Below are 27,634 nucleotides of genomic sequence, written 5' to 3'. Positions count from 1 at the left end.
GCGGGATCATCTGAGACCATCCACCGGACAGCTGATGAAAGTGTGGGTTTGCACAACTGAAGAATTTCATCACAAACTGTCAGAAACTGTCTCAGGGAAGCTCATCTGCGTGCTCGTCGTCCTCACCAGGGTCTTAACCTGACTGCAGTTTGTCGTCATAATCGACTTCATTGTGCAAATGCTTACCTTCGATGGCCACTGGAACGCTGGAGAAGCGTGCTCTTCACAGATGAATCACAGTTTCAACTGCACCAGGCAGACAGCGTGTTTGGCGTCATTTGGGAGAGCGGTTTTCTGATGGCAACGTTGTGAACAGAGTGCCCTATGGTGGTGTTGGGGCTACGGACAACGAATACAATTGTATTTTATTGATGGTAATTTGATTGCACAGAGATACCGTCACGAGATCCTGAGGCCCATTGTCGTTCTATTCATCCGCCGCCATCACCTCATATTTCAGCATGATAATGCACTGCCCCATTTCGCAGGCATCCGTACACAATTCCTGGAAACTGAAAATGGCCCAGTTCTTCCATGGCCTGCATACTCACCAGACATGTCACCCATTGAGCATGTTTGAGATGCTCTGGATCGACGTGAAGAGGAGTGGGACAACATTGCACAGGCCACAATCAACAGCCTGAACAACTCTATGCGAAGGACATGTGTCATGCTGCTTGAGGCAAAGGGTGGTCACACCAGATGGTTCTGGTTTTTTGATCCATGCCCGTACCTTTTTTTTAAGGTATCTGCATATCTGTTTTCCCAGTCATGTGAAATCCATAGATTAGTGCCTAATGAATTTATTTCAATGTGAAATCCATAGATTAGGGCCTAATGAATTTATTTCAATTGACAGATTGTCTTATATGAACTGTAAGTAAAATCTTTGAAATTATTGCATGTTGCGTTTATGTTTTTGTTCAGTGTATATTGCAAACCCCTGAGGTGCCTTATTGCTATTATAAACTGTTTACCAAAGTAATTAGAGCAGTAAAAATACATGTGTCACGCTTGTTGAAATGAGTGAACCAAGGCGCAGCGTGTGTAGAGTTCCACATTATATTTAATAATGAAACTTACAACCAAAACAACAAAGAATATAACAAACGTGCAGTATTGCAGTGCTCAAGGCAACTGCACAAAAACAAGATCCCACAAACAACAGGTGGGAAAAGGATGCCTAAATATGATCCCCAATCAGAGACAATGATAGACAGCTGCCTCTGATTGGGAACCATACCAGGCCAACATAGAAACGAAAATACTAGAATGCCCACCCTAATCACACCCTGACCTAACCAAATGGAGAAATAAAAGGATCTCTAAGGTCAGGGCGTGACAACATGTTTTGTCATACGCGTGGTATACTGTCTCAGACGACACCATTCTGGCCCTTCTTTGGACACTGTGTTAACAACCCTCCAGACGAGCTTCAATGCCATACAACTCTCCTTCCGTGGCCTCCAACTGCTCTTAAATACAAATAAAACTAAATGCATGCTCTTTAACCGATCGCTGCCTGCACCTGCCCGCCCGTCCAGCATCACTGCTCTGGACGGTTCTGACTTAGAATATGTGAACAACTACAAATACCTAGGTGTCTGGTTAGACTGTAAACTCTCCTTCCAGACTCACATCAAACATCTCCAATCCAAAGTTAAATCTAGAATTGGCTTCCTATTTTGCAACAAAGCATCCTTCACTAATGCTGCAAAACATACCCTCATAAAACTGACCATCCTACCGATCCTCGACTTCAGCGATGTCATTTACAAAATAGCCTCCAATACCCTACTCAATAAATTGGATGCAGTCTATCACAGTGCTATCCGTTTTGTCACCAAAGCCCCATATACTACCCACCACTGCGACCTGTACGCTCTTGTTGGCTAGCCCTCGCTTCATACTCGTCGCCAAACCCACTGGCTCCAGGTCATCTACAAGACCCTGCTAGGTAAAGTCCCCCCTTATCTCAGTTCACTGGTCACCATAGCAGCACCCACCTGTAGCACGCGCTCCAGCAGGTATATCTCTCTGGTCACCCCCAAAACCAATTCCTCCTTTGGCCGCCTCTCCTTCCAGTTCTCTGCTGCCAATGACTAGAACGAACTACAAAAATCTCTGAAACTGGAAACACTTATCTCCCTCACTAGTTTTAAGTACCAGCTGTCAGAGCAGCTCACAGATTATTGCACCTGTACATAGCCCATCTATAATTTTGCCCAAACAACTACCTCTTCCCCTACTGTATTTATTTATTTATTTTGCTCCTTTGCACCCCATTATTTCTATTTCTACTTTGTACATTCTTCCACTGCAAATCTACCATTGTGTTTTACTTGCTATATTGTATTTACTTCGCCACCATGGCCTTTTTTTGCCTTCACCTCCCTTATCTCACCTCACTTGCTCACATTGTATATCGACTTATTTTTCTACTGTATTATTGACTGTATGTTTGTTTTACTCCATGTGTAACTCTGTGTTGTTGTATGTGTCGAACTGCTTTGTTTATAAATTGTAATTGTAGATAGTTTATAAATGTATAGATTATAATACAATCCCTTTGATGACAGGTCTCCTCTCAATTTTAGATTATTTTCTCATTAATCCTATTATATTACACTCTCTGGCTCTCTCGCTCGCTCACACACACACACACACACACACACACACACACACACACACACACACACACACACACACACACACACACACACACACACACACACACACACACACACACACATTGTCCATCTCACACCTATCCCCCACAGCTCTCTCTCAGCTCTCCCCCCAGCACCGTTGTCCCCAGCCTCCCCTCCTCTCCAGGGGGCTGTGCTACTGGGGGACCGAGGGCACGGTCCTCCAGACAGGAGGTGGCGCTGTTCCAGACCCTGCAGGAGGCTCTGAGGGAGATCGACCTGCCTGAAACACAGGACCTGCCACAGGGTGAGACCCGAGCTACGATCACCAGGCTGAAACATTCAGGATGTGTCAGATAAAAGTGTACCAGGCTAGAAAGACACCTCCATGTTTATTACAATCTCTATGATATTGGAGTCATGCTCTATCACCTTTCATTTCTACCTGTGACTCTCTGAACCGTTAAATCAGAACTAAGCCTACAGGCCAGGTGAACCTATCACTGGATCTTAACCTGCACAGAGTCACCCAGACCATGTGAGTTTAGCACTATATGTCACTGGGTTAGCAGGTGAACAGGTGTATCAAAGTGTGTCTGCAGACCGGAAAGGGCCAGAGGGCTGTGTGCATGTAGGAAATTAGCTTAGATGACCTACCATATTGCTGACCCCTGTATAGTTGTTTTTGGACCTAACTACTTTCTATTTCATGAAAGGCTGAAGTACCGATGTATGGGGATTTTGACCATAATGGCAGTTCTACTGTGTTCTCTTCCAGGTATGAGTCACTCTGAGATGTGCATCTGTGTTTTGGGATCCCCACTCCCCTACCTCTCTCTGCTGTTAGAGGCAGGCCAACGGAGCCCAGGTATGGTAGCAGAACACACCCAGACAGGAAACACAGCAGATATGTACAAGCAGGGTTTGTACTTCATGAAAATCCTGGAAAATACATAGATTTTTACAATTGTGTTTTCCATGCCAGGAAAAGTCATGGAAATTAATTTCATCATTTATTTTAATGTAATTTAGGAACTGTTATTTTTGAATAGTTGATCAATCACATAATAATCACCATATCAGCCAGGATCGGAATATGACACTTTAGCGCAAGACTATTCAACTGGCGGCACAGCTGCTAGATCCGGCCCGTGTTATTAATTTAGATTGGCCCTTTGATCAATTCTGAACATTAATATTTTTAAAAACGCAAAAATACGACATTCAGTGCCAAAATGACATGCACTATGGTGGTTGTATACTGTATAGTGTAGTTATTTAGCGGTTTCTAGCGGTTTCTAGCACCTGTGTGGCATGTTGATTATTTTTTATTCATATAAACTTGACTCCTGCACTTGAACGGTTTAATTAAGCGACACAATATTATGCTCACAATTAACCTTTTTTTTACATCTGGCCCCATGAGAATATAGCTGAATAGCCTTGCTTTAGTGCATACTTGTAACGATGTGCGCTGAGAGTCGGGAAGCAAGTTCAAGGAGTGAGTGTTTTTAATAAATAAACAAAACACAACATAATACAAAATAGGAAACACGAACAACGCACATACATAACACAGGAACAGAAACAATAATGCCTGGGGAAGGAACCAAAGAGAGTGACATATAAAGCGAAGGTAATCAGGGAAGTGATGGAGTCCAAGTGAGTCTGATGACGCCCAGGTGCACGCAACAATGGTGACAGGTGTGCGCCATAACGAGCAGGCTGGTGACCTAGAGGCCGGAGAGGGAGCACACGTGACAGTACTGTATGTGTGTGCGCGCATCACCTACATGTGTGCGAGTGGGCGGTTGCTCAAGGATATTGTAGCAGCAGGTAGGCCTAGACCAGGGGTCTCCAACCCTGTTCCTAGAGAACTACTGTCCTGTAGGTTTTCACTCCAACCCTAATCCATCACACCTGATTGTAATAATTAGCTGGTTGATAAATTGAAATCAGGTTAGTTACAACTGGTGTTGGAGAGAAAACCTACAGGAGGGTAGCGCTCCAGGAACAGGGTTGGAGAGCCCTGGCTTAGACTATAAAATATGATAGAGAACAGATTAAATAGGTAGAAAAAATATATATTGTAGCCTGGCTAGTTATCTTTATAGTTAACTGTTTAGTTATTATTAGCATGTATTAATGTTTTCATCATGTCCAAAAACGTTCCACTGACACTCGCGAATAACGATTCAAATGATTAATATAAACTATTATTTTTTATGAAACTAATGATTCATTTTGCCATTGTATTAATTGGGATTCTGTTCAATCGCGGTGAATTTAATCATATGAATCGTGAAAAGTAATTTTAGGAAAACATATTAGATGTAGCCTTTCTTTTGTATTAAGTGGCTTCAACTTGTTTTGTAGATACTTCCAGTTGATTTGGGCATCCAATATATGGGACATTGCAACATCAATAGATGCTAGTCAGCCTGCAAAGTAGCCTGGGCAGCCGCTAGTGGGCTTTATGGATCTCCACTATCGTCTGGGCTTGATGTGCACAGACAGTAATACACTGTTTGTGTTTGAGCAGGGCTGGATCAAAAGCCTGCACACCCAGTAGCTGTCCAGACTGAGGGTTGACCACATGTGTTTTATGAAGTTGCCTAACAGGCTACATGGGATCAGAGAGCAGCCAGCAGCCAGTGTCAATACCACATTTATCATTACTTTTTTATATGTATGTAGAGACTCCGCCAATTGTTGGTCATGGAAATCTGTCAAAATGTCAAAACAAAATAAACATTTGGTCACAGTTTTTGTATAAGTACCAGTACACACTTTGTCACGTCCTGACCAGAGTTCTTATGTGTTGTGCTTGTTTTAGTGTTGGTCAGGACGTGAGCTGGGTGGGCATTCTATGTTGTGTGTCTAGTTTGTCTGTTTCTGTGTTCAGCCTAATATGGTTCTCAATCAGAGGCAGCTGTCAATCGTTGTCCCTGATTGAGAATCATATATAGGTGGCTTGTTTTGTGTTGGGGATTGTGAGTGGTTGTTTCCTGTGTCAGTGTTTGTGCCACACGGGACTGTTACGGTTAGTTCTTTTGTTATTTTGTATTGTTTTCGTGCATATTAAATCATGGAAACTTACCACACTGCACATTGGTCCTCCGATCCTTCTCGCCTCTCCTCGTCCGAGGAGGAGGAAGAGCTAGACTGCCGTTACAGAACCACCCACCAAACTCGGACCAAGCAGCGTGGCTACGGGCAGCGACAGCAGCAGCAGTGGCCAACTACACAGGACTCCTGGACATGGGAGGAAATTTTGGAGGGAAAAGGACACTGGGCTCACTTAGGAGAACATCGCCGCTCTCGGGAAGAGATGGAGGCAGCTAAAGCCCAGGAGCGGTGGTATGAGGAGGCAGCACGGAAGCGTGGCTGGAAGCCCGTGAAGAAACCCCAAAAATGTATTGGGGGGGGGGGGGGGGGCTAAAGAGGAGTGTGGCGAAGTCAGGTAGGAAACCTGCGCCCACTTCCCATGCTTACCGTGGAGAGCGGGAGTACGGGCAGACACCGTGTTATGCGGAAGAGCGCACGGTGTCTCCTGTACGTGTGTATAGCCCGGTGCGGTACATTCCAGCTCCACGTATCGGCCGGGCTAGAGCGAGCATTGAGCCAGGTGCCATGAGGCCGGCTCAACGTATCTGGCCTCCAGTACGTCTCCTCAGGCCGGCATGCATGGCACCAGCCTTACGCATGGTGTCCCCGGTTCGCCAACACAGCCCAGTGCGGGTTATTCCACCTCCCCGCACTGGTCGGGCTACGGGGAGCATGCAACCAGGTAAGGTTGGGCAGGCTCGGTGCTCAAGGGAGCAAGTACGGCTGCACGGTCCGGTATATCCGGCGCCACCTTCCCGCCCCAGCCCAGTACCACCAGTGCCTACACCACGCACCAGGCTTCCAGTGCGTCTCCAGAGCCCTGTTCCTCCTCCACGCACTCTCCCTGTGGTGCGTGTCTCCAGCCCAGTACCTCCAGTTCCGGCACCACGCACCAAGCCTCCTGTGCGTCTCCAGAGCCCTGTACGCACTGTTCCTTCTCCCCGCACTCGCCCTGAGGTGCGTGCCCTCAGCCCGGTACCACCAGTGCCGGTACCACGCACCAGGCCTATAGTGCGCCTCGAGAGTCCAGTGTGCCCTGTTCCTGCTCCCCGCACTAGCTTTGAGGTGCGTGTCTCCAGCCCAGTACCACCAGTGCCTACACCACGCACCAGGCTTCCAGTGCGTCTCCAGAGCCCTGTTCCTCCTCCACGCACTCTCCCTGTGGTGCGTGTCTCCAGCCCAGTACCTCCAGTTCCGGCACCACGCACCAAGCCTCCTGTGCGTCTCCAGAGCCCTGTACGCACTGTTCCTTCTCCCCGCACTCGCCCTGAGGTGCGTGCCCTCAGCCCGGTACCACCAGTGCCGGTACCACGCACCAGGCCTATAGTGCGCCTCGAGAGTCCAGTGTGCCCTGTTCCTGCTCCCCGCACTAGCTTTGAGGTGCGTGTCTCCAGCCCAGTACCACCAGTGCCTACACCACGCACCAGGCTTCCAGTGCGTCTCCAGAGCCCTGTTTCTCCTCCACGCACTCTCCCTGTGGTGCGTGTCTCCAGCCCAGTACCTCCAGTTCCGGCACCACGCACCAAGCCTCCTGTGCGTCTCCAGAGCCCTGTACGCACTGTTCCTTCTCCCCGCACTCGCCCTGAGGTGCGTGCCCTCAGCCCGGTACCACCAGTGCGGGTACCACGCACCAGGCCTATAGTGCGCCTCGAGAGTTCAGTGTGCCCTGTTCCTGCTCCCCGCACTAGCCTTAAGGTGCGTGTCCTTAGCCCGGTACCACCAGTTCCGGCACCACGCACCAGGCCTACTGTGCGCCTCAGCCGGCCAGAGTCTGCCGTCTGCCCAGTGCCGCCTGCACTGCCCGTCTGCCCAGTGCCGCCTGCACTGCCCGTCTGCACAGTGCCGCCTGCACTGCCCGTCTGCCCAGAGCCGCCTGCACTGCCCGTCTGCCCAGAGCCGCCTGCACTGCCCGTCTGTCCTGAGCCTTCAAAGCCGCCCGTCTGTCCTGAGCCTTCAAAGCCGCCCGTCTGTCCTGAGCCGCTAGAGCCGTCCGTCAGTCAGGAGCCGCTAGAGCCGCCCGCCAGACAGGAGCAGCCAGAGCCGCCCGCCAGACAGGAGCAGCCAGAGCCGCCCGCCAGACAGGAGCAGCCAGAGCCGCCCGCCAGACAGGAGCTGCCCTCCAGTCATGAGCTGCCCTCCAGTCATGAGCTGCCCTCCAGTCATGAGCTGCCCCTCAGCCCGGAGCTGCCATTAGTCCGGAGCTGCCCTTCAGTCCTGAGCTGTCCTGAGCTACCTCTCTGTCCTGAGCTGTCTCCTAAATCATGTGGGGACCTTAGTGAGGATTCCTAGGTCAAGGTCGGGGGCGAGGGTCGCCACTCAAAGGACGCTAAGGAGGGGGACAAAGACAATGGTGGAGTGGTGTCCTCGTCCTGCGCCGGAGCCGCCACCGCGGACAGATGCCCACCCAGACCCTCCCCTTGAGTTTTAGGGGTGCGTTCGGAGTCCGCACCTCAGGAGGGGGGTACTGTCACGTCCTGACCATAGTTCTTATGTGTTGTGCTTGTTTTAGTGTTGGTCAGGACGTGAGCTGGGTGGGCATTCTATGTTGTGTGTCTAGTTTGTCTGTTTCTGTGTTCAGCCTAATATGGTTCTCGGACCAAGCAAGGTTCTCAATCAGAGGCAGCTGTCAATCGTTGTCCCTGATTGAGAATCATATATAGGTGGCTTGTTTTGTGTTGGGGATTGTGGGTGGTTGTTTCCTGTGTCAGTGTTTGTGCCACACGGGACTGTTGCGGTTAGTTCTTTTGTTATTTTGTATTGTGTATTGTTTTCGTGCATATTAAATCATGGAAACTTACCACGCTGCACATTGGTCCTCCGATCCTTCTCGCCTCTCCTCGTCCGAGGAGGAGGGAGAGCTAGACTGCCGTTACACACTTGCCGGTATCAGTCTAACAGTAAATCAATGTAAAGCCTGTTTGGCTAGAGCATCGGCCAAAACATATACCTTTACCCTTCAAAGTATGTGCCAAATTGTTTTCCAAGATGTCTTCCAAGTGTCCCTTAGTGCCAAGCAGAATGGTGTTAGATTGTACATGGTTTTCTTATCCATCTATAGACCTAAAAACTTTACCTTGTCAGAGCACCAGTAAAATACACTATATATACAAAAATATGTCGACACCCATTCACATTAGTAGATTTGGCTATTTCAGCCACAGCTGTTGCTGACAGGGCACATAGCCATGCAATCTCCATAGACAAACATTGGCAGTAGAATGGCCTTACTGAAGAAGTCAGTGACTTTCAACATGGCACCGTCATAGGATGCCACCTTTCCAACAAGTCAGTTCGCCAAATTTCTGCCCTGCTAGAGCTGCCCCGGTCAACTGTAAGTGCTGTCATTGTGAAATGAAAACGTCTAGGAGCAACAACAGCTAAGCCGTGAAGTGCTAGGGCACACAAGCTCACAGAACAGGACTGCTGAAGTGAGTAGCGTGTAAAAATTGTCTGTCCTCGGTTGCAAGACTCACTACCAAGTTCCAGACGGCCTCTGGAAGCAACATCAGCACAAGAACTGCTCGTCGGGAGCTTCATGAAATGGGTTTACATGGCTGAGCAGCCGCACACAAGCCTAAGATCACCATGCGCAATGCCAAGCGTCGGCTGGAGTGGTGTGAAGCTCGCCGCCATTGGACTCTGGAGTGGAAACGTGTTCTCTGGAGTGATGAATCACGCTTCACCATCTGGCTGTCCAAAGGACTAATCTGGGTTTGGCGGATGCCAGGAGAATGCTACCAGCCCCAATGCAGTACCAACTGTAAAGATTGGTGGAAGAGGAATAATGGTCTGGGGCTGTTTTTCATGGTTCAGACTCCTTAGTTCCAGTGAAGTGAAATCTTAACGCTACAGCATACAATGACGTTCTAGACGATTCCGTGCTTCCAACTTCATGGCAACAGCTTGGGAAAGGCCCTTTCCTGTTTCAGAATGACAATGCCCCTGTGCACAAGCAAGAACATACAGAAATGAGTTGTCGAGATCGTGTGGAAGAACTTGATTGGCCTGCACAGAGCCCTGACCTCAACCCCATCAAACAACTTTGAGATGAATTGGAACACTGACTGCAAGCCAGGCCTAATCGCCCAACATCAGTGCCCGACCTCACTAATGCTCTCGTGGCTGAATGGAAGCAAGTCCCTGCAGCAATGTTCCAACATCTACTAGAAAGACTTCCCAGAAGAGTGTAGGCTGTTATAGCAGCAAAGGGGGGACCAACTCCATATTAATGCCCATGATTTTGGAATGAGATGTTCGACAAGCAGGTGTCCACATACTTTTGGTCATGTAGTGTATATATTGGAACGGCAATCCTTTTATGTGATTCATTAGTGTCATTATCAAATAACATAATCGCCTTCTAGAGAAAAACTCTGAGTCTAACAGTAATAGCTCTAATTTTAGCCTGATGGCCAACGGGTTGAGGGGAAAGCTCACTAGTGTAGGTTGACATTTCATTAGAATGTCACTCCCCTCCTTGACTCTTTTTATACATAAATAGCAGACATGGGCAGAAAATAGTTGCATTTTGTACTTTACAGTATGTGTTTATTTGTAGTTTATTTGAAAATACTCAGGTAGTTGAATATAGTCTTTATAGTTTCAACTAAAAGGCAACTATTTTCTGTGATATTCAAATACAGGTCTCAGAAAAATAAATAATAGTTGAAGGTATTTGAATATATACAGTTATTTGAGAAAAATATATACATATATTTGATGGCTGGCAAATATTTGACGAGGAACCAAAAACTACAGTAGCAGGGTTCCCCAACTGGCACCCCAGTGATATTATTTGGCCCCCCAAAGTTTTAAGAGCAAAAAAATAAAATACACTTTTGTTGGACATACTTTCTTTTTTTTTTACTCCAGCAAATCAGCTCCAACTGATTTTAAGGGGGACATGGTATCACCTCAACATTAGAGTAGACAACTTTTGCAGTTTCAAAATGACTTAACAAATATATTTTCATAATGAGTGACATAAGTTATACAGTAACACTTAACATCAAGTTTTTATACATATGTAGTAACTTAGTGATTATTACAATAGCAACATTGCTGTTACATAGGACTTTAGAAATTGCTTTATTGTTGCATAATAATGGAATTATTACATACGTTGGAATTGTTACATACGTGGAATAAGGAACAGTCACTATTCCTCTTGTGTACAGTAGTTACTAAAACTTTCAGCTCATTGCTATGCAATTAAAATGCAATTACCAAAGTATTATGTAACAACATGTTAAAATGTTGCTTCCAAACGAATTACAGTTTTATAACACAGGCACAGTAACAGTTTGATTTTAAGTGTTACTGAGAATGCTAACAGTAACAAAATATGGCTATTACGTGTCGAAAGGAAACAATATATCCAGAAACTGCCGTCATGTATCAACTACAGCCAAGGTAAGTTGGAAATCATGTTAGTTTGTGTACTAAATAAACTATCCCTTTAAAGTTGTGTTTGAAACAAGATCACTTCCCCTCAGATGGCCAAAGAGTATCAAAGTTGTTTTTGCTAAGCATCCAACTTGCTGTTTGCAAATGGCTTTGAATTTCTCTGCAGTATTTTCAGTGGCATTAATTAATCAAATAAATTGCAGCTTTCAACTTTTTCAAATCAAACTTCATTGGTCACATACACATGGTTAGCAGATGTTAATGTGAGTGTAGCGAAATGCTTGTGCTTCTAGTTCCGACAATGCAGTAATATCTAACAAGCAATATAACAAATTCACAACAACTATCTTATTATACACACACAAATGTAAAGGATGAATAAGAATATGTACGTATAAATATATGGGTGAGCAATGATCATGTGGCATAGGCAAGATGCAGTAGATGGTAGAGCAGTATATATATATGAGATGAGTGATGTAGGATATGTAAACATTATTAAAGTGGCGTTATTTAAAGTGACTAATGATAGGCATAGGCAAGATGCAGTAGATGGTCCCAGCATTGATGCATCTGTACTGACCTCGCCTTCTGGATGATAGCGGGGTGAACAGGCAGTGGCTCGGGTGGTTGTTGTCCTTGATGATCTTTTTGGCCTTCCTGTGACATCGGGTACTGTAGGTACTGTAGTGGCATGTTGAAAGAGTCATACAGACGTTGAGCATCACAACGTATTTTTACATATCTGTACAAAATATCATTTGTTTTTGTTTGACTTGATAATGTACGCCTGGGACAATGGTCATTCAGGAGAATGGACATTTACAGAATGTTCAGATAGAAATGTATTGTGTAGATCCAATGACTGTCAGATTGGAATAGTATAGGAGATTGTGTTTGCTATTCATTCTGCTTCTTTCTTCCAACATACCGTTCCAGATACAACCCTGCCATTAGTTGAAGGCAGGCAATCCAATAGTTTCTGAAAAGTAGTCACTTCCACAGATCTGTAAATATATTTTTTAAGTAGTTGCTTTCTGAGATCTGTATTCAAATTGTTTCAAAACATAGTAATTTTTTGGGATCTGTATTCAAATAGTTGTACACTCTTAGAAAAAAGGGTTCTTCGTCTGTCCCCAAAGGAGAACCCTTTTTGTTTCTAGGTAGAACCCTTTTTTTGTGATCAACATTTTATTTTTATTTCACAATATACAACACACAAGGCCGGATCACTTTACAAATACTAGCCGACATGACAACATTAACATTCAATACAACTATTTACATATTTACATCAATTATATGAGTGCACAATATGACATTTACAGAAAGGAAGTAAGAGTTTACAATAAAACATTCAATTTTATTCTCAGAAAAGAAAATGGCGTCTCCCTCACTCCCCTAACCATGTAGGTCCATTGCTTGGTCAAGAGTTGTTGATATCTGATAGAGTTTTTGCATAATACATCCCATGCCTCAACTGTATTTGCCCGAGCTTTGTTTATCACGGCCACTGATCGCTCTATACGAATAATATCTTGAAAATATGATAACCATGTTTGAGGGGAGAGGATTGTAGGGGAAATCCAAGCACTAAGGATAACCTTTTTTGCTGCTGTTAACCCTGCATAAACTATTATTTTCTGAACCAGTTGCAATACAAGTGAAGAGTCATTCAACAAAAACAAAGGTGGATCTTAGTTCACAGGGAAACCTATCATTTTTGTGAAGAAATCTGAAACATGTGACCAGCACTGGGACACCACAGGACATTCCCAAAACATGTGCATTAGTGTTCCAAAAGCATTCATTCGGCATCTATCACATATTGGAGTTGGAATCAGCTTCCTCTTAAAACGTCTAAATGGGGTTGCATTTTTCATTCCAGATAGAACTCTTTTGGGTTCCATGTAGAACTCTCTATGGAAAGGGTTCAACATGGAACTCAAAAGGGTTCTTCAAATGGTTATCCTATGAGGACAGCCAAAGAACCCTTTTAGGTTTATGATAGCAAAAAAATGTTAAGACTGTAGGTAACTGTTTGTAACTGTTTGTTCCCCCACAAAGTAGTTACTTTCCACAAAGCATAGTTAAAACTATAATTATCCCAGCAATGATAAATAGTCATTCTCCCGCCTACTTTGTCCCTCTCTTAGGACCAATAACAGATTAAAACACTTTACTCCAACGTTGAAGTGGGAACAAGTGGTAAAAAAATAGTTCTGTTTACATGTGGCACGATCATCTTTATGACTTTTGACCTTTTTCTATGGAAATATGTCAATGATATTTCCAATCTCCAGTTTTCTAGGTACATCGGCCCTATGCCAAACACAAGATGTCTAGCACCCCTCTATAATTCTTCTCTCCCTTCCTCCCCCTCTTCTCACTCTCTTACACCCTTCCAATTTCTCTCTACCTCACTTCCCCCATCACCCACTCCTTCTGTTTCTCCCTTCTTCTCTCTCTCTCGTTTACCCCTTTCAAATCCCCCCCCCCCCTCTTTCTCTCTCTCTCTTTAGGAGATGCTCTCCTGTGTCTCTGTCCATCCTGGCTCTCTCGCTCCTCCTCCCTCCTGGTCCACAAGGCTGTCACCTTTGACCTGGGAGGGCGCACTTTCCTATCCAACTTCAACCCGCCTCGCAAGGTCACCTACTTCCTGTCATCTGACCCTTGGGCTAAGGAGGAAATGACCCGAGAGACAGACTGCCCAAGCGGAGGTTCTGGAGCACTGGGTCAGTTCTGGGGGAATGTTCTGACCACCAGGGTTCTGCTGCAGAAGGCCAAGATCCACTGCCCCCCAACCCTGGCCCTTCTGTTACCACCGGGGCAGATGAGGCTGGAGGAGGGCAGGACAGGAGGGGTGGAGGTGGTGCACCTGGAAATGGGGGCGGAGGAAGGGATGAACTCTGTCCGAAACAAGGTGGACAGTTTCCTGGAGTCTGAGAATATGAGGGGATCAGAGAGGGTATGTCCTGTTTGTTAAAGAATTCAGTCAGCCTTTATGTAAAAGTACACAAAGCTTTCCTTTCTCTCTGTGCCTAGGTGGTGCTCAGGTGCAGTGGGGGGAGGTTCGTGGGCGAGGCAACCTCACCCCCTGTCTACCTGTCCAGGAACAGCAGGGATGAGGTCTGGGCCAAGGTGAGTTATCTCCTTCCCCAGCTCCTCCCTGGCGAGGCAGTGCTGCTGGAGGCCTACTGCTCCCCACTGAAGCCTGGGCCACGGGTAGAGGACCGCACCTGGGAACAGTACACCGGTGAGGGCTTTAGTAAGGATGGATGAGTGTAGTTTGATGTTTGAGGACCTTGTTTTCATGCTTATTTGTATGTGGTCTTCATATGACATTGAACTTGTAAAGACTCTCTAACTACTTTCAATGTAATATACTACGACCATTACTAAAGATGGTCCTCTCCATCTCTGTTCTAATGAGGTAGTTGTTGTGTGCCTGTGTGTCTGTCAGACTGCAGGCCTCAGGTTCCAGACCTGTCCTTCAGACTGTGTGCCATAGTAACTCGCTCACCTCTGGACCTGCCTCTCCTCTACAAGGTGAGAGTAAGAGAGACAGAGAACGAGAGAGAACGAGGTAGGAGAGAAAAATGAAATGTTGACTATGTGCATCATGAACACATTGTTGTATGACTAGCAGCAGCTTTTTGACCCTTTACCATGTATTTGCATTGACCCTCAATACTGTCAACGTATAGCTGAGTGTACAAAACATTAAGAACACCTGCTTTTTCCATGACATAGACTGACCAGGTGAAAGCTATGATCTCTTATCGATGTCACTTGTTAAATCCACTTCAGTCAGTGTAGATGAAGGGTAGAGACAGGTTAAAGAAGGATTTTTAAGCCTTGAGGCAATTGAGACATGGATTGTGTATGTGTGGCATTCAGAGGGTGAATGGTCAAGACAAAAGATTGAAGTGCCTTTCAACGGGGTCTGGTAGTAGGTGCCAGGCATACCAGTTTGTCTCAAGAACTGTAGAGCTGCTGGGTTTTTCACGCTCAGCAATTTCAAGAATGGTCCAGCACCCAATGGACATCCAGCCAACTTGACACAACTGTGGGAAGCATTGGAGTCAACATGGGCCAGCATCCCTGTGGAATGCTTTCGACACCTTGTAGAGTCCATGCCCTGACGAATTGAGGCTGTTCTGAAGGAAAAGGGGGGTGCAACTCAATATTAGGAAGGTGTTCCTAATGTTTTATACACTCAGTGTATTTGTATATAGCTCTGTAAAATGTTGATGTTGTCTCCTCTTCAACGTTATGGCAAAATGTAGATTTAAATAGACATACCCAAAAGTAATACTTTTTAATGACATGGTCATTAACAATAACGAGTAATGATGCATAGTTTTCTGGTCCTTTTTTTATCAATAGCTGAGGTGTACAGTACATACTACAAATAATATGAAAATATATAATTTATGTAATTTTTTTCCTATTAGGGCTTGAAATGACTGAAATGCTTTCTAAATATAGTAACAACCAAATTATAAACGACTTACTATAAGATTTCACATTTCTTATAACTGTAAAATAAATATGATCATATTTAGTGACAATACAATTTTGGCACCATTTCATATAATTAATGATGGAGCATTTTCTGCCAAGTGTCCTTTGAACAACGTACAGACACCATTTAAATGTCTGCAGAATCCACCGTCTGTGACCAAGAGAAAGTGGTCGTGTTTGAATTCTACAAAATCATTTAGTATTTTTTCATTGTGAGAGGGCTACATCTGGCTGAGAATATCACAGTGAGATGAAACTACAGCAGTTGTATTCGCTAGACTGTCCCCGTTAATATGTCGTCTACCAGGCTGGGCTCTATCGCTCAGAGGCAAAGGAAATCGATTATTTGTCTGGATAGGCCAGAAAATGTGACACGTCACTCCCTATGCAAATGTATGAAACCTGACACTTTAAGTCAACTCTTCACTTCAAGCCAACCTGATACTTCAAGTGAGAGTGGTAGCGGAAAGCACTATAAGGAATTGGACCCTCCGACGTTCACAGAGTGTTCTGTACACCAAAATATCAGTCAGAACCGGTCCAGAACCGCTCAAAGTCCCCTAAATAGGGGACTTAACATCTAAGAGGTTGTCTTTAACTCGGGAATGGGAGACACATTCATGTAATATGCCAAATACTTGAACTGAACTGTTTGTTTGAAATCAATGACCTTATCTCTAACTTCTCTTCTATCTTCTTCCTCTCCCTCTCTCTTCCTCTCCCTTTCTCTTCCTCTCCCTCAGTTGGTGTGTAGAGTGGGTGTGTCCGACGATCCTCTCTCTCACAGCCACTCCCTCTCTCAGTCTTTGGAGACCACCCTATTAGAGTGCGGTTTCACTGACCCTACCATGGCAAAATCTCTCTGCCGCCTAGCACTGGACACCGCCCTGTCCTGCCTCTGTGTTGTCATGGAAACAGAGTCAAGCATGTCCGCAGAACAACGCGGTGGAGCGGGTGCCCAGACCGACATGATAGGTGTGTGTTGGTTCATGAAGCTGTCTGAGTTGATATATGATTTGATAAAGATTACTGCAGATTACTGTTGAAGCCTCTGAAAGCATGGGTATACTTATGACATCATAAGTCTCACGCTCTGTCAACACTATGTCTCACTGAGCTACTATCTGAGAGGAATCTCCCTCTCCATATCTCCCTCTCTACCACTCCATATCTCTATCTCTCTCTACCTTCTTTCTACTCCCTCTCTCGTAGGCGTGGACCTCCTTTTCACCATGGATGGCTCCATCATCAGGCCTGTTATTTTGGGCCTACATCCCTCCCTCTGTCTTCACTCCTCCTTCCAAGAGCGAGGGATGGGGATGGAGGGATGCGACAGTGGGATAGAGGGGTGGAGTAGGGGCACCCTCCTCCTCACCCCCCTCACCCGCTCCCAGTACTACCTGATGCAGGGGAAAACTGTGCTGGTGGTGGGAGCTGGAGGACACAGTAAGAGGTTCATCTGGAAAACAGCCAAACAGTACAAACTCAAGGTGAATGTCTACATGGAGAATAACTATATAGATGAATGTAGAATAACTACACTCTTAGAAAAAAAGGGTTCCAAAAGGGTTCTTCAGCTGTCCCCATAAGAGAACCCTTTTTGGTTCCAGGTAGAACCCTTTTGGGTTCCATGTAGAACCCTCTGTAGAAAGGGTTCTACATGGAACCCAAAACGGTTCTACCTGGAACCAAAAGGGTTCTTACCTGCAACCAAAAAGTGTTTTTCATAGGGTTTTCCTCTGGGGACAGCCGAAGAACCCTTTAAGGTTCTAGATTGCACATTATTTTCTAAGAGTGTACACAGTGAAAGTAAATACATTAGATTGCCCAACATAGACTTTTCAGCTATTTTAGTAGTGCATTTTACTGCACTGCAAAGTCCGATTAAATGGCACATTAATGGTTACTGGCTAGCTAGTTATGCTAATGTGCGAATTGAACTCATTAACTTTCTCCCCTACAATCAGATCCTGCTCGTGGACAGTGACTCTGCCCACTTCGCCTCCCAGTTGGTCGACCACTTCCTCCCCCTGCCAGACCTCCCCGACCATCGGCGTGACGACCAGCACTGCTCCCGCATCTGTGATTGGCTGTTGTCCTCCAGCCTCCGCCCTGACGGCTGCGTGTGCTTCTGGGACGAATGCGTGGTGCTGACATCGCTGGTCTGTGATAGGCTGGGGCTTAGGGGGCCTCCCCCTGAGGCCATCCGCATTGCGAAGGAGAAGAGCCGCACCCACAGGCACCTCTTGGGCCTACTGAAGTCTACTGGGACTAACCTGATCAGTGTTGAGCAGCCCTCCGGTCAGCCAGATAGCCTGGTTGAGTTTAGAGAGGATGAGAGGAGAGGTAGACAGCAGAATGGCATGGTCAACATGGAAGGAGATAGCATGAGAGCTATGGCCGATTTCGACAGGGGAGATCTCTTCAATGAGGCAATGGGCAAACACGACACAACCGCCCCTACCTCTTCCTCCACCTCACCCTCCTCACCCTCCTCACATTCCTTTGGCACTTTCCGTCCCTCCGCTCCTCTCCTCTCTCCCTCCCCATCCTCCTATGCTGTTCCCTGTATCCACGTGGAGAGCACCCTGGATCTGGAGAAGGCAGCCAGTGGGGGGGAGGGGGGGCCTGGTGGGGCCAGTGTGGGGGTGGTGAGATTCCCAGCGGTGATGAAGCTGGAGTACGGCGCGGGGGCGGTGGGCGTGAGGAAGGTAGGATCTCTGGAGGAAAGTCTGGCACACTTTGAGAGGATCGCCGGGGACCTCCGCGAGGAGACAGACTACCCCGGCATCGGCCTGGGCTGGGGCAACGCCATGATCCTAATGGAGTACGTGGGAGGCACCGAGCACGACGTGGACGTGGTCATGTTCGACGGGAGACTGGAGGGCGCCTTCGTGTCCGACAACGGCCCCACGCGCACCCCGGCCTTCACCGAGACGGCCGCCCAGATGCCCTCGGGGCTGGCGCCGGACAAGCGTGCTCAGCTGATCCGCGCGGCACACCACGCATGCCTGGGCTGTGGCCTGCGAGACGGCGTGTTCAACGTGGAGCTGAAGATGACAGAAGTGGGCCCGAGGCTCATCGAGATCAACGCCCGCATGGGCGGCTTCTACCTGTGCGACTGGATCCGCCAGCTGTACGGCGTGGACCTCCTGATGGCCGCCTTCATGGTGTCCTGTGGGGTGCGTCCCTGCCTGCCCTCGGCCACAGCCCTCCCAGCCAGAGGCCACTTTGCTGGGGTGATGGTGGTGGTGTCACGGCACCTCCAGGCCCTGAAGACGACAGCCAGCCCTGAGCGCCTGAGAGGGCTCCACCAGGAGGGTGCGTTGTGGCTGAACGAGCTGGCAGAGGAGGATGAACTGATCTCTGGTGAGTACGAGGAGCCCTTCTGTAATGTCGGGGTGAGAGATGCCCACAATGCCACCAACGCTCGCCAGCGCCTCCTCGCCCTCTGCCAAGGGCTGGGCCTGCACTGTCCTCCACGCTACGACCTGGGCTACTTCCTGTCCCATTTCAACTAGACAGGAACTCAGGGGGGAGAAGCAGGGTTTGTTCAGGAGGGTGCCATATTAACATTTTAATCACAGATCAAAATAATACAAAGAGCTGAAACGATTCCTTACTCTGCAGAATTATATATATTATATTCCTGCCTGAATGTTTGTTCACTACATTGGACCCTTCTGAATAGAACCCATGTTTAGCAAGGGTGTGCTGTGTGCAGGGGTTAGTTTAGTTAGCTTAAAAGGTACATCACAGGATGAAAAAACACTCCTCATATCAAAACATAATATGTTATCTCAAAATTGCAAATTCAGGGACTAATCATTCAGGTAGCAGAACCTTTCCATTTTTAGCACTTATATTTTGGGGACCATCTCAGGAAAAAAATACAAGTTTAGAAAAGGTATCTTCATCAGTGATTGGGTAGAATAGGATATGGGTGTCTATCTATCTACCAGGGTTCAGGAAGTGATGTGAATTTAACATTCAAATATGGAAAAACGTATGGAAAAGCTTCTACTTTTCAGTTTATTGACAAGTCATAAAATAAAAAGAGGCCCTTTGTCCAATTATTGAATTGGAATTTCAGTTTACTTCCTGAATTGACAGCCTTCAATTCAAATCGACCCCAACCCTGTTATCTACTAGGTTGTGGCATCAGCAGTCTACCTTACTACTTCATAACGTAGTAGGCTGCACATTGTGACCACATAGCAGTTGATTAATAGCCTACACACTGTGAACACATAGCAGTTGATTAATAACATATACACTGTGAACACATAGCAGTTGATTAATAGCCTGTACACTGTGAACACAGCAGTTGATTCATAACCTGCACACTGTGGACACAGCAATTGATGAATAGCTTGCACACTGTGAACACATAACAGTTGATTAATAACATATACACTGTGAACACAGCAGTTGATTAATAACCTGCACATTGTGAACACATAGCAGTTGATTAATAGCTTGCACACTGTGGACACATAGCAGTTGATTAATAGCTTGCAGACTGTGGACACATAGCAGTTGATTAATAACCTGCACACTGTGAACACACAGCAGTTGATTAATAACCTGCACACTGTGAACACATAGCAGTTGATTAATAGCTTGCAGACTGTGGACACATAGCAGTTGATTAATAGCTTGCAGACTGTGGACACATAGCAGTTGATTAATAACCTGCACACTGTGAACACACAGCAGTTGATTAATAACCTGCACACTGTGGACACATAGCAGTTGATTAATAACCTGCACACTGTGAACACACAGCGGTTGATTAATAACCTGCACACTGTGGACACATAGCAGTTGATTAATAACCTGTACACTGTGGACACATAGCAGTTGATTAATAACCTGCACACTGTGAACACATAGCAGTTGATTAATAACCTGCACACTGTGAACACATAGCAGTTGATTAATAACCTGCACACTGTGGACACATAGCAGTTGATTAATAACCTGTACACTGTGGACACATAGCAGTTGATTAATAACCTGCACACTGTGAACACATAGCAGTTGATTAATAACCTGCACACTGTGAACACATAGCAGTTGATTAATAACCTGCACACTGTGGACACATAGCAGTTGATTAATAACCTGCACACTGTGGACACATAGCAGTTGATTAATAACCTGCACACTGTGGACACATAGCAGTTGATTAATAACCTGCACACTGTGGACACATAGCAGTTGATTAATAACCTGCACACTGTGGACACATAGCAGTTGATTAATAACCTGTACACTGTGGACACATAGCAGTTGATTAATAACCTGCACACTGTGGACACATAGCAGTTGATTAATAACCTGCACACTGTGGACACATAGCAGTGCAGGGTTGGAACAGGTGGGAGGGGGAGTGATATTACACATGCAGTAGGTCAGAGTGTCATTAGCTAAATAGTTATATGAAGGAAGAGCAGAGGAAGATTGCGGATTTTGAGGAAGGGGGTTTGAGGAGAGCAGTGGAATAGCTGAAACAGGTGGACAGGGGTGACGATTGCGGAACCTTTTAACTCTTGGCTCAGAGGTGATGTCTGCGGGGCCAGTGCGTTTGAACTTTTGGGAAAATGTAGAATTTAGGAATGCTGACTCCCATACATGTGAAGTTAGAAGTCATGTGAAAGTTCATGTCTTAATTTAAAAGGTTGAGGTGAAAGGTTGTTCCCCCCCCCAAAATAACTCACTAACTAAAAATGAATGGAAATTAGGATTGAATTCCACCACATATTCACACCAATTTTAGCCCATAAAACGAAGTGCGTTATTTTGTTAATGGGAAATAATTTGAGGCAGTTTCACCGTTGCAATCCTCTTGACCCTGGAACAAGACCTAACCTTGGCAGTTAACGTCTGTGGTGTGGCATTTGGGGTCTGGTGTCAGACTGACCCAGTAAGCAGGGTGAAACTGAGATGCCATACGTATCCTGGCCACACCACACAACCCCCCAGACAAGGTTTACAGTGGTCAAAAGGTTGGGGATTTCCCATATCTTCTATTTCTGACTATTTGTTTATGTATTTCTGAGGTAACATTTAGGAAAATATAGTAAACATATTTTTTTTTACCTTTATTTAACTAGGCAAGTCAGTAAAGAACGACGCTGGGCCAATTGGGCGCCTCCCAATCACGGCCAGATGTGATACAGCCTGGATTCTAACCAGATACTGTAGTGACACCTCTTGCACTGAGATGCAGTGCCTTAGACCGCTGCACCACTCGGGAGCCGACACTTCTGACTTTTACTCAAAAAGGAGCTGTGGGAGGAAAGTTCAAGACTAAAACAACCTATCAAGATTACATCATTAAAACCAAAGAATATGTAAATGACAGTGATGGTTTCAATGATCTGTGCCCTATTTAACAAACACACACTACCCAGGCCAGCGACCTCTCTAAAAAGGGCTCTACTGCAGGTCAGCATGGGGCATATTAGGCTGTGAAAACAAAATGACTGACTGCAGCCTCTATTCAACCACAGCAGTGTATTGTGGCTCACCATTTGCTCTAAACATGTTGACAATAATGTCAGCTCAATGCTCACACAAACCTATATGTTGTTGTACTCACCGTTCAGCACTTAAAACACCCAATAGTTCACCTTATCTTCAGCACCACTCACTAGCAGTGAATCGAATGGTCATCTATGGCTGCTTCGGGTTATGGCAAAAGATGAGCCTGTAGTTCCTCATTGGCAGACAGGCAAGATTAGGTGGAACCATTCTAGGCTGTCTAGATGGGATACAATTTATGTTAGAATTGACTTTTCGTATCAGGTTAGGAGAACTTACGCAGCAGGTTAGGAGAATTAGGGTAAGCATACCTACTAAGCCCCCATACCTACTAAGCCCATTTCTATCTTTGTATTTCATTTTTTGGGGAATAAAAATACATTTTTCGGTTCTAAACCAATCCAATGTTTTATTATTAAATGATTAACAATGTGTAAGGTCACACTAGTGGCCAATTTCAAAGCTGCAAAAAAATTTTTTGGTGTTGAGCAAGGGTTGGAACGGAAATGATTTTCCAATCGTTTCGTTCTGAACAGAATCACAATGTTTTTTTGTTTCCTTCAATCAATCAATCAATCAAGTTTATTTTATATAGCCCTTCATACATCAGCTAATATCTCGAAGTGCTGTACAGAAACCCAGCCTAAAACCCCAAACAGCAAGCAATGCAGGTGTAGAAGCACGGTGGCTAGGAAAAACTCCCTAGAAAGGCAAAAACCTAGGAAGAAACCTAGAGAGGAACCAGGCTATGAGGGGTGGCCAGTCCTCTTCTGGCTGTGCCGGGTGGAGATTATAACAGAACATGGCCAAGATGTTCAAAATGTTCATAAATGACAAGCATGGTCAAATAATAATCAGGAATAAATGTCAGTTGGCTTTTCATAGCCGATCATTAAGAGTTGAAAACAGCAGGTCTGGGGCAGGTAGGGGTTCCATAACCGCAGGCAGAACAGTTGAAACTGGGACAGCAGCAAGGCCAGGTGGACTGGGGACAGCAAGGAGTCATCATGCCCAGTAGTCCTGACGTATGGTCCTAGGGCTCAGGTCCTCCGAGAGAGAGAAAGAAAGAGAGAAGGAGAGAATTAGAGAGAGCATACTTAAATTCACACAGGACACTGGATAAGACAGGAGAAGTACTCCAGATATAACCAACTGGCCCTAGCCCCCCGACACAAACTACTGCAGCATAAATACTGGAGGCTGAGACAGGAGGGGTCAGGAGACACTGTGGCCCCATCCGATGATACCCCCGGACAGGGCCAAACAGGAAGGATATAACCCCACCCACTTTGCCAAAGCACAGCCCCCGCACCACTAGAGGGATATCTTCAACCACCAACTTACAATCCTGAGACAAGGCCGAGTATAGCCCACAAAGATCTCCACCACAGCACAAACCAAGGGGGGGCGCCAACCCAGACAGGAAGATCACGTCAGTAACTCAACCCACTCAAGTGACGCACCCCTCCTAGGGACGGCATGAAAGAGCACCAGTAAGCCAGTGACTCAGCCCCTGTAATAGGGTTAGAGGTAGAGAATCCCAGTGGAGGGGAACCGGCCAGGCAGAGACAGCAAGGGCGGTTCGTTGCTCCAGAGCCTTTCCGTTCACCTTCACACTCCTGGGCCAGACTACACTCAATCATATGACCTACTGAAGAGATAAGTCTTCAGTAAAGACTTAAAGGTTGAGACCGAGTCTGCGTCTCTCACATGGGTAGGCAGACCATTCCATAAAAATGGAGATCTATAGGAGAAAGCCCTGCCTCCAGCTGTTTGCTTAGAAATTCTAGGGACAATTAGGAGGCCTGCGTCTTGTGACCGTAGCGTACGTGTAGGTATGTACGGCAGGACCAACTTGGAAAGATAGGTAGGAGCAAGCCCATGTAACGCTTTATAGGTTAACAGTAAAACCTTGAAATCAGCCCTTGCCTTAACAGGAAGCCAGTGTAGGGAAGCTAGCACTGGAGTAATATGATCAAATTTCTTGGTTCTAGTCAGGATTCTAGCAGCCGTATTTAGCACTAACTGAAGTTTATTTAGTGCTTTATCCGGGTAGCCGGAAAGTAGAGCATTGCAGTAGTCTAACCTAGAAGTAACAAATGCATGGATACATATTTCTGCATCATTTTTGGACAGAAAATTTCTGATTTTTGCAATGTTACGTAGATGGAAAAAAGCTGTCCTTGAAACAGTCTTGATATGTTCGTCAAAAGAGAGATCAGGGTCAAGAGTAACGCCGAGGTCCTTCACAGTTTTATTTGAGACGACTTTACAACCATCAAGATTAATTGTCAGATTTAACAGAAGATCTCTTTGTTTCTTGGGACCTAGAACAAGCATCTCTGTTTTGTCCGAGTTTAAAAGTAGAAAGTTTTCAGCCATCCACTTCCTTATGTCTGAAACACAGGCTTCTAGCGAGGGCAATTTTGGGGCTTCACCATGTTTCATTGAAATGTACAGCTGTGTGTCATCCGCATAGCAGTGAAAGTTAACATTATGTTTTCGAATAACATCCCCAAGAGGTAAAATATATAGTGAAAACAATAGTGGTCCTAAAACGGAACCTTGAGGAACACCGAAATGTACAGTTGATTTGTCAGAGGACAAACCATTCACAGAGACAAACTGATATCTTTCCGACAGATAAGATCTAAACCAGGCCAGAACTTGTCCGTGTAGACCAATTTGGGTTTCCAGTCTCTCCAAAAGAATGTGGTGATCGATGGTGTCAAAGGCAGCACTAAGGTCTAGTAGCACGAGGACAGATGCAGAGCCTCGGTCTGACGCCATTAAAAGGTAATTTACCACCTTCACAAGTGCAGTCTCAGTGCTATGATGGGGTCTAAAACCAGACTGAAGCATTTCGTATACATTGTTTGTCTTCAGGAAGGCAGTGAGTTGCTGCGCAACAGCTTTTTCTAACATTTTTGAGAGGAATGGAAGATTCGATATAGGCCGATAGTTTTTTTTATTTTCCGGGTCAAGGTTTGGCTTCCACTGTTCCGACCAGCAAAATAATGTTCTGAACTGGTTCGAACCAAAACAAATACTGGATTATATCGTTCCTTTCTGTTCCTTTTTTAACCTGTGAATCAACCGTGTTTTACATTTAGCTCATTAAATTACTTCACCAATCAGCGCGGATAGAGCAGGCAAGCTATTAGTTGTTTACACGCGTGATGTACAGACAACTGTAGCTTACGGCGCAAGATGCGACTGAAATTGTGTGGGTGGGGAGAGAGCAAGAGAGGGTTGAGGAGGAGTCTTGAAGTGCTGGGCATCTTGTTATGACATGCATGATCTGATTTAGGTCCACGTAATTATACCTAAGAGGAGCGGCTTCTATTGAGGAACTTTGAATGTCTTTTGAGCTAGATAGCTAACACGCTTGTGTATGCAGAGCAGCACCAGAATTAAAAACACGTCTTACCTTTTTGTCGTTTATAAATCCAATGCGAAATGTGATAACTAGCATTGAAAAAGTTAATCCATTCTTATTTAGTTATTTTATGATTTTCGGTTCTGTTACCTGAACTGATTTCAACCACAGATACAATGATTACAGTTACACATTGTTTTGCAAATATACAGTATGCATCATAAATCATTTCACCACATGAGAGCAATGGTGAACAAAGCCTTAATATTAACATATGTTTAATCTTGGTTACCCAGAAGTAGAATTCTCCCATGAAAGTTTGTAATTTCCTGTTACGAGAATCTGTCCACGAGAGATTAACACAGATTTAAAGGGATTTTTCTGTTGACTATAAACAATAGCTAATGTGGAAATGTATTTTCCTTAACAAAGTTTTAAAACAATAAAAATAGAACGAATATCGTGTTATGATTCAGCAACTGTTTTGATTCAAATATAATCAATTCACATTTCCTGTGTTGTGTAAAATACAATAAACATTAAAATCAACACTCTTCTGTGTTTGTTTTTATTGACAAATTGTTTAAATTAAATTACTTTATTAATGAAAATCGAACTGAAAACAGAGCTCCTATCCACCATACAAACCGTAACGTTCTCTCTCTTTCATACTTTATATGTATGTAACAGTTTTGCTTCCGTCCCTCTCCTCGCCCCTACCTGGGCTCGAACCAGGGACCCTCTGCACACATCGACAACAGTCACCTTCGAAGCACCGTTACCCATTGCTCCACAAAAGTCACGGCTCTTGAGGAGCAAGGGAAACACCTACTTCAAGGTCTCAGTGTGAGTGACGTCACCAATTGAAATGCTATTAGCGCACACCTTGCTAACTAGCTAGCCATTTCACACTAGTTACACTCACCCCCCTTTTGACCTCCTCCTTTTCCGCAGTAACCAGTGTTGATAAAGCATTTACTGGAGAAATGAGACCAAGTTGAGACGCTGGACGAGGTGGATAAGGTATAGTAAAGGCAGTTTATTCAGAGGTAAAGATATCTGGGAAAGCGTGCACGGGCTCGTTCGTCTAGTTCTTAGGGAACTATCGGAAGAGAGCCCCGAAACAAGGAGTGGATTTACATTTTATACATTAAAATGACGTAGGTAGATTCTGGTAGTCTGTGCTCCTGACTGGTCGTTGTGAGTTGAGGGTGGTCCCCTCCAGGCTGGTATCAATGTCCCATTGGTTCTTGGCAGTGTTCTTTGTCCTTGGAACCCAGTCCCGACAGAGGGGTGTGGGTGTGTATGTGTGTGCGTTCGTGTAGTGGCATTCCTGTGTGTTTCTGCAGTCACGAGATAAGAGGAGACAGTAACCAGCAGTTATTGTCTTAGGGCCAGGGGGTTTCCTGCCTGGAGGAATGTGAGCAATTACCCAAGTCGGGCGGTTTAGTTTTATTGCTCCATAACTGTTTTGTGCGGTCTGCAGTTTTATAACACTGGGTATCCTGTTCGTGCATCAGCAATTTTGTGCTTTAGAAATGGGGTGTGTTGAACAACAGACCATGCTTATAAAAGAAGTAGTTATAACAAGTTTTAACTGTGTAATGTTATTAATCAAAAATATAATTTATTACACCAGTGATCCGGGTCACGGCACCAATGTAACAGTTTTGCTTCCGTCCTTCTCCTCGCCCCTACCTGGGTTTGAACCAGGGACCCTCTGCACACATCGACAACAGTCACCCTCGAAGCACCGTTACCCATCGCTCCTCAAAGCCGCAGCCCATGCCGAGCAAGGGAAACACCTATTTCAAGGTCTCAGAGCGAGTGGCATCACCGATTGAAACGCTATTAGCACGCACCCCGCTAACTAGCTAGCCATTTCACACCGGTTATATGTAGATGGGTGATTATTACAGAAGGTGAAGCTGAGTTACTTCACAAAGAGAGACTTATTTTTTATTTCTATAGCCTGGCACTGTGAGGTGTTTTCTTCTGGACCTCTCTCTCTCTCTCG

At 45.5% G+C, this 27,634-nt stretch overlaps 1 protein-coding gene across 1 annotated transcript in view; it reads left to right on the top strand.

Annotated features, from left to right (window-relative positions):
- Nucleotides 1-19,210, top strand: part of LOC120062128 (carnosine synthase 1-like) — a 39,836-nt gene extending 20,626 nt beyond the window's left edge. Inside the window, exons 3-10 of the mRNA XM_039011937.1 lie at nucleotides 2,804-2,955; nucleotides 3,427-3,516; nucleotides 13,685-14,130; nucleotides 14,208-14,418; nucleotides 14,626-14,748; nucleotides 16,902-17,179; nucleotides 17,657-17,942; nucleotides 18,216-19,210. Coding sequence (XP_038867865.1) covers nucleotides 2,804-2,955; nucleotides 3,427-3,516; nucleotides 13,685-14,130; nucleotides 14,208-14,418; nucleotides 14,626-14,748; nucleotides 16,902-17,179; nucleotides 17,657-17,942; nucleotides 18,216-19,210 — 2,581 coding nt within the window. The remainder of the gene's footprint in view (nucleotides 1-2,803; nucleotides 2,956-3,426; nucleotides 3,517-13,684; nucleotides 14,131-14,207; nucleotides 14,419-14,625; nucleotides 14,749-16,901; nucleotides 17,180-17,656; nucleotides 17,943-18,215) is intronic.
- The last annotated feature ends 8,424 nt before the right edge of the window (nucleotides 19,211-27,634 follow it).

This window comes from Salvelinus namaycush, chromosome 17 (assembly GCF_016432855.1).
Source record: "Salvelinus namaycush isolate Seneca chromosome 17, SaNama_1.0, whole genome shotgun sequence".
In the NCBI taxonomy this organism is placed as follows: Eukaryota; Metazoa; Chordata; class Actinopteri; order Salmoniformes; family Salmonidae; genus Salvelinus; species Salvelinus namaycush.
Note: the sequence above shows the minus strand (reverse complement) of the source record. Positions and strands in the feature narration are given on the sequence as shown.